At 42.7% G+C, this 12245-nt stretch overlaps 1 protein-coding gene across 1 annotated transcript; it reads right to left on the bottom strand.

Annotated features, from left to right (window-relative positions):
- Nucleotides 1–3693: 3693 nt before the first annotated feature.
- On the bottom strand, nt 3694–10110 carry LOC123396628 (small glutamine-rich tetratricopeptide repeat-containing protein-like). The gene is made up of 11 exons (XM_045091512.1): nt 10006–10110; nt 8213–8472; nt 7955–7988; nt 7626–7762; nt 7405–7471; nt 7081–7180; nt 6042–6205; nt 5320–5366; nt 5159–5203; nt 4386–4911; nt 3694–4108 (listed from the first exon to the last, which is right to left on the bottom strand). Exons 1-11 carry the CDS (start codon nt 10079–10081, stop codon nt 4074–4076), a joined length of 1491 nt encoding a protein of 496 aa, XP_044947447.1. The 5' UTR covers nt 10082–10110; the 3' UTR covers nt 3694–4073.
- Nucleotides 10111–12245: the final 2135 nt, after the last annotated feature.

The raw sequence follows: 12245 nt of genomic DNA, 5'->3' as shown, positions 1-12245 counted from the left end.
AAGGAAACCTGAAATAAAAACCTAAAAATAACAGGTATTAAGTGTGAATGAAAGATATAAAAATAATTTAAAACAGAAAAACCAAGAAAAAAAACACCCAAAGAAAAAAAAGAAAAAAAGTAGAACAAGCGAGCAAGAAACTGAACTAGCTATGTAGCTACATGGCTATTGGGAATGGCATACGCACGAGCCCTTTAGGCGATACGGATGCAGATCTCGCTTTAAGCTAGAGATGACATTTTCTCTCACTTGATGTGCGAGCTAATTTCGGCTCGCCTCATGTGCGAGGCTAGTTATCGGTCTGGTACTGTTACTTACTCTAGGTGTTTTTTCTCTTTCTTTTCCTCTTAAGGTTTCACAATTTTCATTGGTTTTTCTTCTGCTTTTTATCAGGTTTCTGAGATCTTCTTTATTTCTTTCTTCAATTTTCACAATTTTCTGTTTTTTTGTCATCGCATGTATATGCTTTTCAGACGTATCACACATTTTCTGTTCAAATTAGATACAATTTTACATGTTTCACATTTTCAAAATACATAATTAACCATGTTTTTGCATCGCATAATTAACCTCTTTCCTAAATATAAGCTGTAATGTTTAATTTTTCATACACATGCACATCTTTTGTATACAAAACAATTGTATACATTAAGTTAAAAATCAAAGGCATTGTAACAATTTTAAATACAGTTTTATTTTTAAATTCAAGTACAAACATTTGAACATTTTTCAACTGTACCTTGAATGTTTTTACTGATACCAACAAAATTATCCATGCGAACATGTTTTATATTTTATATTTTTTAAAGTCCCAAATTTAATTTTGAAAATCGTGATTTTTTTAAATATAATATACATTTTTTGAATGTTATGAACTATTTCTTTCTGAATTATGCAAAATTTTGTTGCATTGCATAACATTTTTCAAAATATCATGTAAAGTTTTTAAGGAGTGAACATTTTCGAAATGTCATGTATATTTCCCTTTCTGAGAACTCAGTTATGTTTCTAGTGGAAAGCAACTTGTGTGTTTTCACAAACAAATCAATGCTTCTTGTGATATAAAAAACAAACCATGCAAAAGAAATCTTGTTATTTTCCCCTCTGAGTTGTGCTTGTTGTGAAAGCAAATCTGTGTCTAGTGGAAAGCAAATTGTGCATTTTCACAAACAAATCAATGCTTCTTGTGGTATCAAAAACAAAGCATGCAAAAAAAAAAGTCTTGATATTTTCTTCTCTGAGTTGTGCTTGTCGCGAAAGCAAATCCGTGTCGGCCCAAGAAGCGAATATATGCGTTTCGTAGAAGAAAAATAACAAGGTATATTTGCCTTTCCAAGTTGTGCTTTCCACGGAAGCAAATCTGTGACTTCAGAAAAAGAAAATATATACTTCTTCTTGAAGCACAAAAAAAATCACAGAAAAAATTTCATAATTTCCTCCAAAACCTAGGAAAAACTAAGGATAAAATAAAAAGGCAAAAGAAAAATCTAGAACTCAAAAACATATTATGTGCAGAAAAAAAACCTGAAGAGAGCGTCAACACATGAAAATGGTTGGACGCATCACTTGACGCACTATCATCCCACAAAAGTGACCATTGTAAGGGCTCTCGTAGGGTTATGCTTTAATTAGTTGCTCTCCACACCAGCTTCTTAGCGCCCCATTTGACGCCCACGACCTGCTGCTGGGTCACCACTTTTTTTGGCAAGAACTGACATCAGATCCCACCATAACAAACCGGTTCAAAATTTATTTAGAAACTCTTGAGTGGAGCAAGCCTTATCAGGAGCAACTAGTTACGGAGCGCTTCTTCACAAACCTCCCAGCGAACACTCTAATGACACGTTCTCAGTCACCGGCACGTGTCGCGATCTGAGCATTTTCTCCGTATTTCTTTTTTATTATTATTTTTCGCATGTGTTTATGGCTTTTTAGATTGTTTTTCTTTCGAGTTTTTTTGGTGTTTTGTTTTTTCACTGGTCTTCTTTCATTTTTTGATAAAAGAAAATTAAAAAAAATTGCATGAAAAAATTGTTTTCTATTTTTTTACGAGAGACACGATTTTGATATCGCAAGAGGCGCGGTTTTGCGTTCGCGAGAGGCATGATCGTGCCTCTTGGAAAAGAAAAAACGCTCTTTTAGTGTGTTTTTTTTGCAAGAGACACCGTTTTGCTTACGCGAGACGCACGATTTCTTCTCCACGGGAGGCACGGCCTTGCCTCTTGAAAAGGAAAAAAACGCGTTTTCTATTATTATTTTCTACGAGATGCACGGTTTTGCATTCGTGAGAGGTACAACCGTCCCTCTCGAAACGGAAAAAAAATGCAAAACAAACGCGTTTTTCCTATCGCGACAGGCACGGTTTCTTTCGTTCAGTTTTTTATGCAAAAAAAAGTTTGTCAAAATCTATTAACATGGGATCTAGTTTTAAAGATTTCGATGCGAGAAACCCAACGATGAAAACGGTTTCAGATTTGGACACACGGTTTGGGAGATAAAACGTTTTAAAAATACATATCTACGAAAAATGATAAAACTTTCAGATTTTGACAAGTAACACGCATGCAGTGTGCTACTTATGGTAGTCTGGGAAGGTGAGAGTGATCTTTAAAAGATGTATTTCTCAATTAATGATTGCATGCCTTATCTCTGACGGATGGCCATCATATGTGGTTGGGTCACGGGCCGTGGCCCATTAAACACCACTCGCTTGCTCTAAAAAACAATTGTTCGCCCCATAAATTCTATTCGTTTGCATATTTCTCCGGCTGTGTTGCGCTGCTGGTACAAGAAAAATATCAGCATCCAGTTTTTTGACATTTTGAATATGTTCATGAAATAATAAAAGGTTCATGGACTTGCTAAAAAAAGTTTGTGAGTTTACAAAAACCATGAAATTGAAAAAAAAACAAATAAAATAACAGGAATTGTGAAAAACATTCATAAATTTTGCAAAAAGGTTTATTGATTTAAAAATATATTCATTGAACTGCAAAAAAAGTTCACAGATCTTCTAAAAATTCATCAGTTTTCAAAAAAGTTCATCGATATTCAACAAAAATCATCATAAACTATAAAACTTTATAGATTTAAAAAAAAAAATCATTAAATTGGAAAAAGTTCATTGATTTAAAAAAATTGTTCGTTCGGAAATTAGTTCGTTGAAATTTTAAAAGGTTTTTTTTTCCAAAAAAGGAAAAAGTAATTAAAAGTTAGATGGGAAAGTAAAAGAAAAAGGTTAATAAAATAAACAAGAAAATAAAAAGAGAAAACCCGCACAAAAGCCAGTCCTGTAAAAACCTAAACAAAACAAAAAGGTTCATCGATAGGAAGCTTCCAGAAGGTTTACAAAGCCCAATAGGATTTGCCCGACTTGACGTGGTCTACAAGTAAGTCCAACGAGTTGAGAGATGTTTTATTATTTTTCTAAAATTTGTGAAAAAATTCGGCCTCATGAACTTTTTCAAATGTATGAACATTCACAAATTCGTGATTTAAAAAAAATCATAACACCTTTTTCCAAACTCATGAATTTTTAAAATTCATAAACTTGTTTCAAATTTAGAAAAATATTTAACTAGCAGAAGGTGGTATAAGCCAAAAGCCAAAGCAAACAGCCAGCCATCAAGTTATTTACCAACAGCTAGCCATCAAGTTACTCAACCAAAATCAAAAGAGTGCCTCCCAAGTATATTTATCTAGTCAGATACTCCCTCCCAAGTCTTATAGTATTTCTTTAAAGAGCATCCATCGTCAATCAGGCAATACAATGGACGGCTAGGAAAGGAAATCTTTCGCAGGTACATGCATGCATGGATTCTTCATCTTTTCTCTGTTGATTCTCAGATGGAAAGAGAGAGGGTTATGGTAGCGGCAGGATGCAACAGGTCCATGGCCATGTGTCTTGTAAACAGCCAACACATTTACCAACCAGAACCAGGACAACAATGTGATGAGGCCATACAACGCAGGCCGACGGCAGCGGGGATGTCTGACAGACTATCAACAACAACCACAAGTCCACAACAACAACATTACACTCCACTCCTTTGGGCTCGGCTTCTCAGACCAGATCAGATTGAACCAAGTGGTGGTGGTGGCGGCGCTCCTGCATGCACAATTAAGCAAAGCGCACATCGCAGTAGAGCAGTCAGTGACTCAGCCTGTTGGAGTAACAGTTAATGCAAGGCACTCACCTAGAGAGGTGCACATTATAATGATCCCTTTACAAGACAAACAATGATACTACTGGTGTTTTAAGGAAAATGGCAAAAATGCACATTAGCCCCCCTGATGTGTTTCAGGTACCAACCGAGATGCAAAATTCAGTGAGAAAACGAAAAAGACCCTTGTAATAAAGTATAAAGAAGAGAGAGTCAACGAACCTCTAGGCGCACCGCCGCCTTCATTTGGCCCCATCTGCGGTCCAAACATCTGCATCACAGCTCTGAGAGCCTCGGCGGCCTGCTCCGGGCTCACCATGTTCTCCCCAATATTTATGTGGATGCCTGCGTCCGTCTGGGCACCGGTGGGTTCACCCTGCCCTCCGCCATGTCCGCCTGAAGCCTGCTGCGCATGATTTTCTTCATTGCCCGAGCCCATGAAGGAGAAAGCGGGAGGGACTGCAGTGTTTGCTGGGAAAGGAGCCGGTGGGGTTTGGGTGCCTGGATTCCAAGACGGGTGCCCCTGGGCATTCCCATTGACGTTTGCATGACCAAAGATGTCATTCAGATTTATATTTACGGAATGCTGAGGTGGCTGCTGGCCATAACCAGGCCCAAGGTTCATCATATTGAAGAATTCAGGAGGGGGAGGAGCACTTCCAGGAGGGAATACTGTGAAAGGAACACCACTGCTCGCCTGGCCACCAAACCATGAATGTGATTCTTGTCCTTGACGTGCATGTGTGTTCTACAAACAAGGAGATGGATTACTCGGTGATTTCAAGAAGTCCAAGGAAAGAAATTAAATCATACCCACATGACCAAACAATATCAACATTCTACGCATATTAACATATCATGGAGGTTCCAAGTATGAGCTCTGATCATGCACATTGTTATATTATAAGAGAAATGACAGTCCTGATTTGTTAAGCCAACAGGATAAATTTCATAGTTCATTTCAAAAAGCACATGTAGATTTCTGGTCACAGTACCTGTCCTGGTGCAGCTCGCTGTTCAGCCAGCTTCCTTTTGGTGACCTAAAGTTTTCGACGCAGAGCAAAATAAAAATCAGTAGTGATTAGTGCTAATAGAAGGAAACAAACTCTATCCAGACCCCTACCGAGAAAGAGAAGAGAAAACAAAAGAAGGCTACCTCAATATTCAGTCGAACATTTTCATTGCCAGGCTCAAGTTCAGAGGCTGCAGGAAGAACAAAGTGAGTTCCCCATACGGTCCAAATTACTGGATATACTCCCTCCACCTCGAATTACTTGTCGCAAGAATGGATGTATCTAGGCGTATTTTTAGTTCTAGATACATCCATCTCTACAACAAGTAATTCGGAACGGAGGGAGTAATAAATAATGTAGGTGAATTGCAAATGGAACTGTTAATTTGATGGACACAAGACGGAAACAATTAACTGCTAAAATGTTACAATCACTGCAAGGTGAAGAGAATACATCCAATATAAAAACCAGAGTTTACACAGTACTGAATGCAAGCCATCGTCAGATAACATGGCAGGAGAAGCAAATATCTGTTTGACAAGATTGGATGTATGGTAACACTATAAATATATAAATTTAGAGTCACATCAATTTAGTAGATTGTGGAATGATGGATCGTAACAGAATAATCTACATAAAATACAAAAACAATTGTTTCTTTTGTTAGGTTGGATACTATGCAAGTTAAAAGTTAAGAGAAGGCTCAATGTTTCAGCCTAAAATTCAAATAAAAAATTCTTCCCAGAAGAACTAATTAACACACAACTGCACAAATGAGGACTTTCGTCTGCACCTCATAATGTAACATATAGCACAATACATCACTGTTTTACCAAAATCAACTTAAGGTTTATACTCTACCTACCTTTCAAGTATCCCTTGTGTAAAGCATCATGAAAATTCCCCATTGAAAAATAAGCAGATCCAAGGCGGCTATATGCTTTGCTGTAGTTCGGATCAATTTCAATTGACTTCAGGCAGTCCTCAACAGCTTCATTGCACATATTAAGAAGTGTATATGCAGCAGCCCTGAAAGAAACATGTACTTTTCATGTTACATGAAAGCATGAATATAATAAATAATTTTGTGAACAGCAGTTACGAGTACTTGTTATAAAGGGTTCATAACACCGCTACCGGAACAAGAAGAAGAATAAAGATCACTCTAGCAACCAGAGACGAAGCCAGGAAAAAATGGCCACTGTTCATTCTTCTAAATATACCAGGGTCACTGCACATGTGTAACATTACTTTGTCACTACAGAATAGTAGTACAAAATCGTTGGTAATCATTTGACACCATAAATAATTTTATCATAGCTCCACCCCTGCTGGCATAAGAAATCAGCCGGTGCCATTCATTCCATTTCATGAAGTCTAAAGCGACAAGCTTGTGTTTCCTAAGCATTCAATAATCTCAAATATCAGATTTCCAGGAGTTTCCAGTGAACCAGCCCAAGACATATAAAGTTTGTAACCAGCTGCAGCTTGGTTTGAAGAGGTTTTTAGAACTCTTAGTTGTATCCAAGATGAGAAATCAATAACAACAGATACTTTGCCCATCACCACATCACATGTTACACAAGCAGTAGGAATAAGAACGCAGGAGCAGGAATTTGGAGGCAATGTAGCAGTATGCATTTAAACTAGTTTGCGCCGACATGCAGAATGGATGTTTATGAAGCACAATTAGTTATTTGACTACTTACGCCGTTTCAAAAGTCCATTACACATTACTAATGAAAGACCCATTTTTTAATTTCCACATTATCATCTCTGAAATCATTCTGTGAAGTTCAACTTGGCACGAGATTTCACAATTAGATCCAACAAGCTGCCACTGCACATTTAGCAGCTGTATGTTCAATAAAACAGTCATCCAAAATTCTAGTGATTATGCATACCTGTTACAATAGTAAATGGCGTTTTTTCTGCTCAATGCAATGGCACCGGTGTACAGCTCTACAGCTTTTAGGTGTTGTTTTGATCTCATGAAGTCATTGCCTGATAAAAAAATATGCAGTTAGCTGCTAAAACTCCGAACATCCACACCAATAACATAATGCACATATAGGGCCTGAACTGCAAAGCCTTTTATGACAAAAAGATAATTTAAGTTTTCTAAGTCATGTGATGCTTTAAATTTGCTGCTAAAACTAATGAATAGACAAAAACCTGAGACATCAAAACTTGGACATATGAAACAACCAAGGATTCTAGCTAAGTACCTTTCGATTTAAAGAATTCTGCAAGGTCAACTAAACTTGCCACTTGTCTTCCCGACTTGCGCACCTCCTAAACAGAGATAAACCATAGTTTATTACGAACACAATGTAAGTAATTAATTGGAAAAGCAATAGCTTTCCTTTGGTAGTGGTGACAACAAACTGTTTACTTCATTAAGCCTGAAAATGCTAAAAAACCAAATAACAAAAACAATACATCATACCAGCAATGCATCACCGAAGAATTGTGATGTTTTTGAAAGTTGATCAGGATCCTCATCACCAGCTGGTGATATCTTGAAGAAATTTATTTCATCAAGTGCAGCATAGAATTTTGCAAACAGCTCATCTCCTGCATGATCTGACAAAAAACCAAACGCCATGAGAAAAACTGATTCGTTTTACATCCCTCATTAGGAGATAATGGCCCCAAGACCCTACAAATGGATCAATAGCCCAAAGGCAGCAAACCTTTACAAAAACGAATTTGAAAGTTTCCGACAATATATGGACGACTCATCATGGAGGGTCTCAGTTTAAGCCATGGTCATACCTAGGTCAAAGGTTTCTTCCACTTGGCCTTCACTCTGATAAAAGGATGCAGAGAATATCTTATGAAAGGTATTTGGGGAAGAAAATAGAAAAACCCGATCAAACAAAGCATAATGCATATATCTAATTAATGTGCAATGGCATGTCAATCACAGAAAAAGGCATGCATTTATATGAATTAATATAAAACGGATAGATGATGATGGTAGATACAAATAATCTAACATAAAAATTGTGTGAGAAATGAGAGGGGGCATATATTTGATGTTGTACATTTATTTGACTCTTCTTGGATATTGGAAGTACTTGCACTGCAGGTAGGTTTGTCTAACACTGATCGTGACACGGGATCTGGTCTTGCCCTATCTTGTTCATTAGCTTGCAGACAAGTAAAGAGTTCAAGGAGAAGTCCTGGCTGTATCATTTCGCTAGTTGATGATGAGTTGATGCAAAAAAGGGACTCCAGGCAATCCTTAGCGACCTCAAGAGCTTCATGGTTAGCCCCAGGAGCTAACTCAACTGCATTCCATATATGCTTCCAATGTCAGAAGGACCGATGGTAAATAAACAAAAAAGGAACCCAGAACAGTAATGTGCCTCGGGCCCTCAGCTGTAACTCTTTTCTTTCTATATGTGCAAGTTATTTTTATTGACATATTTGCCTATTCTAATAAAATAAAATCTCGGGCGGTGGGGAAAGACAGTCCCACGGTATTGCACTAAGAAGAAGAATAACTCTCAGTCAAACCGAAACCATGTCCTGGCATCAACCAATAGGGCCCATCTGCAGGAACAGGCCGGCACAACAGCCACTAACAGGGAGCCAGCGAGAGACCTTTTTTTGGTTCCACAATTATAGCTGTAGCAACAAGCCAACAAGCCTATATGAGAATTGACGCCTCTTTTAATTACAACTGTAGCAACAAGCCACCAAATTTAGCTAGTAGATTTTACCAAATTCCATGCAGTTTTAACGAAACCAGACGTTTTCATATAGAGACGGCAAAAAGAAACAAGAAACACAAATTAATTTACAGTCATAATTTTAACACCGTATATTTTGAATGAGGAAAAAAAGAGGCGCCCAGTTGTATATGATGCATCCTCCATGTATCGCATCAGCTATATAAAATCGTGTTAAAACTAATCCTATATCCCGTGAATACCATAAAACTTATATTTGTTTCATGTTTGGCAAGTCGGCATGAGATCTATAACTCCATTTCTTTTCAAAGTATAAGGTAGACACAAGATCTATAACTCCATTTCTTTTCAAAGTATAAGGCCATAGCCCCATTAGGGCTGCACGAGTTCGACTTAGGCTGTTTGCCAAGCATAGCATAGTACGACCTTCCCACGATCGCTGACCATGAAAGGCTTTCTGTGAGTCAGCGGGTTACGGACGGTTTTCTACCTCCTATTTGCTCACCCATAAGGCCATAACCCCTATTTAAGATCCACATCCCGTTCACCAATTGAACACCACACAGAGCAAACGACACAATGGCATCGCTAGCATGCGCAGGCGCCAAATAATGCATCACAAGAACCGTGACCGCAGATTCCATTTTCAGCCAGATGCCTGGTATGCCCTCCAAAAAGCATATCATAACACGGCAGCACATCCCTGACAAGGCAAACAGCCGGAGATTAACAAGTGGCATGTGCACATGAACCATCTATATCGGCAAACCTCCCCTACCTAAAGAAACCTAAAGCTGCCACTTTGAGCAATGCAATCCGGCCATACGCATAATCACACCAAACAGAGCCCAATTCCAGCATGGTGAATTCTATAGTGAGTTAAACAGAGCCCAATCCCAACATCGAGCCAGGATACCTAGTTGGCATGGCGACCTGTCTGAACCCTAGCATATCAAAATCGTTTGGCATGGCCGCCGCGGGCGATCCGATCCCCTCCCCGCTCAGGAAGCAAGCCATGCGTCAATCTGTCAGCGCGGGGAGATGAATAGAAACGACGGCACCAGCTCCAGCAGAAACAACAGCAGCAGCGGACAAACGGAGAGGGGGGGGGGGGGCGAGGGGGCTGACCGGAGTTGAGGAAGTCGACGAAGGAGAGGACGATGCGGCGCGAGACGGGGGAGTCCGACCGGGTCATGTTCCCCATTCCACCGCCGGGTCGGGCCGGCGGAGACGGCGGAGGAGGCGAGCAGTGGGGTAGAGAAGTCAGATAGCTGACGGGGAGACGGGGACGGGAAGGCAGTTTTAGATTCGGGACTTGGGCCAAGCACGGCAAAAACTGGACTGGGCTTTCGGTGACCCGTCCAACGCGGCCTAACCTTAGCCCTAAGAGCAAAAAGGAAAAAGAAATTAATGGCACGATATACTCCGTCCGTCCCAAAAAAATTTTCTTTTTCTACAGTACAAGATTAAATACAAAATCCAATGCAATGCAAGAAAACTAAATGATAAAATGACCTACCAAATTTGACCTAAAAAATTCAAACATGTGCATGTTTGACCAAGTTTCCTGGAAAAAATATGTCTACAGTACCAAATCTGTATCACTAGATTCATCATGAAAAGGATTTTTATATTTAATTTATTTTGTATGGTAGATGTTGATATTTTATTCTATTGTCTTGGTCAAACATACACAAATTTAACTTGCATGAAAATTGATACAAGTTATATTCTGGAATGGAGGGAGAGGAAGATAAAACTAAAAGAAAAAAGTTCCGTACCAAGGATAGATTACATAAGCATACCACTCGTCATATACATCTCTCCCTAATAATAAAGCAAATAGGGTTTCTGGTCGTCCGTCGTGGCATTTTTACGAAAAAGTCCTTCCGTTTTCAGTTAATCAACCTGCAGTCCTTTCTTAAGTGGAAAAAACGTTTCGTCAGTCGTGCATCTTTGCGAAAACACCCTTTCAAGCCCGCAGTCCTTTGCAGCCCTCCCTCCCCCTCCTCCTCCTCCCGGCCGCGTGTCCTCCTCCCTTCCCTCCCCTCCTCCTCCCGGCCGCCCCCCATCCTCCTCCTCCTGGCCGCCCCTCCTCCTCCTCCTCCCTCCCTCCCATCCCCTCCTCCTCCTCTCACCGGCCCCCCCTCCTTCTCCTCCTCCCTCCCTCCCCTCCCCCTTCTCCTCCTCCCGACCGCCCCTACTCCTCCTCATCCTCCCTTCCCTCGCCCTCCCCCTCCTCCCGGCCGCCCGTCCTCCTCCCTCCCCTCCCCTCCTCCTCCCGGCCTCCCCTCCCCCTCCTCCTCCTCCCGGCCGCCCTTCCACCTCCTCCTCCTCCTGGCCGTCCCTCCACCTCCTCCTCCTCCTGGCCGCCCCTCCTCCTCCTCCCTCCCTCCCTCCCCTCCCCCTCCTCCTCCTCCCGACCGCCCCTACTCCTCCTCCTCCTCCCTCCCCTCCCCTCCCCCTCCTCCTCCTCCCGGCCACCCCTCCTCCTCCTCCTCCCTCCCTCCCCTCCCCCTCCTCCTCCTCTCGGCCGCCCCTCCTCCTCCTCCTCCCTCCCTCCCCCCCTCCTCCCGGCCGCCCCTCCTCCTCCTCCTCCTCCCTCCCTCCCATCCCCTCCTCCTCCTCTCACCGGCCCCCCCTCCTTCTCCTCCTCCCTCCCTCCCCTCCCCCTTCTCCTCCTCCCGACCGCCCCTACTCCTCCTCATCCTCCCTTCCCTCGCCCTCCCCCTCCTCCCGGCCGCCCGTCCTCCTCCCTCCCCTCCCCTCCTCCTCCCGGCCTCCCCTCCCCCTCCTCCTCCTCCCGGCCGCCCTTCCACCTCCTCCTCCTCCTGGCCGTCCCTCCACCTCCTCCTCCTCCTGGCCGCCCCTCCTCCTCCTCCCTCCCTCCCTCCCCTCCCCCTCCTCCTCCTCCCGACCGCCCCTACTCCTCCTCCTCCTCCCTCCCCTCCCCTCCCCCTCCTCCTCCTCCCGGCCACCCCTCCTCCTCCTCCTCCCTCCCTCCCCTCCCCCTCCTCCTCCTCTCGGCCGCCCCTCCTCCTCCTCCTCCCTCCCTCCCCCCCTCCTCCCGGCCGCCCCTCCTCCTCCTCCTCCTCCCTCCCTCCCTCCTCTCCCCCTCCTCCTCCTCCCGGCCGCCCCTCCTCCTCCTCCTCCCCTCGCTGATGCGGTGATGGGTGTGGTGGTGGATGAGGAGCAGAGGGTCTGAAATCGGTCCTGGAGCAGTTCAACTCGACGTCAGACGAACATGGTTCGCCATCGCCACCATCAAGGTTCGAGAGGGGCATGACCCCGGTGAGGTTAGCATGTTCATCTAGCCATTCAAGCCCAGTCGTGCCACCCCATGGACGCCCCTGACCAAGGTGCAGGTC

Source organism: Hordeum vulgare, chromosome 5H, assembly GCF_904849725.1.
Source record: "Hordeum vulgare subsp. vulgare chromosome 5H, MorexV3_pseudomolecules_assembly, whole genome shotgun sequence".
In the NCBI taxonomy this organism is placed as follows: Eukaryota; Viridiplantae; Streptophyta; class Magnoliopsida; order Poales; family Poaceae; genus Hordeum; species Hordeum vulgare.
The sequence above is the reverse complement of the archived record's forward strand: the minus strand, read 5'-3'. Positions and strand labels throughout refer to the sequence as shown.

What these genes read in the sequence shown, in the direction of transcription:
- LOC123396628 (XM_045091512.1), bottom strand. Translation starts at nt 10,081, where the DNA reads ATGGGGAACATGACCCGGTCGGACTCCCCCGTCTCGCGCCGCATCGTC. An exon ending in ATGTTCGACTGAATATTGAG is followed by an intron (nt 5,204 to 5,319) that starts GTAGCCTTCTTT and finishes CGAAAACTTTAG; the next exon opens with GTCACCAAAAGGAAGCTGGC. An exon ending in AGCGAGCTGCACCAGGACAG is followed by an intron (nt 4,912 to 5,158) that starts GTACTGTGACCA and finishes CCTTGTTTGTAG; the next exon opens with AACACACATGCACGTCAAGG.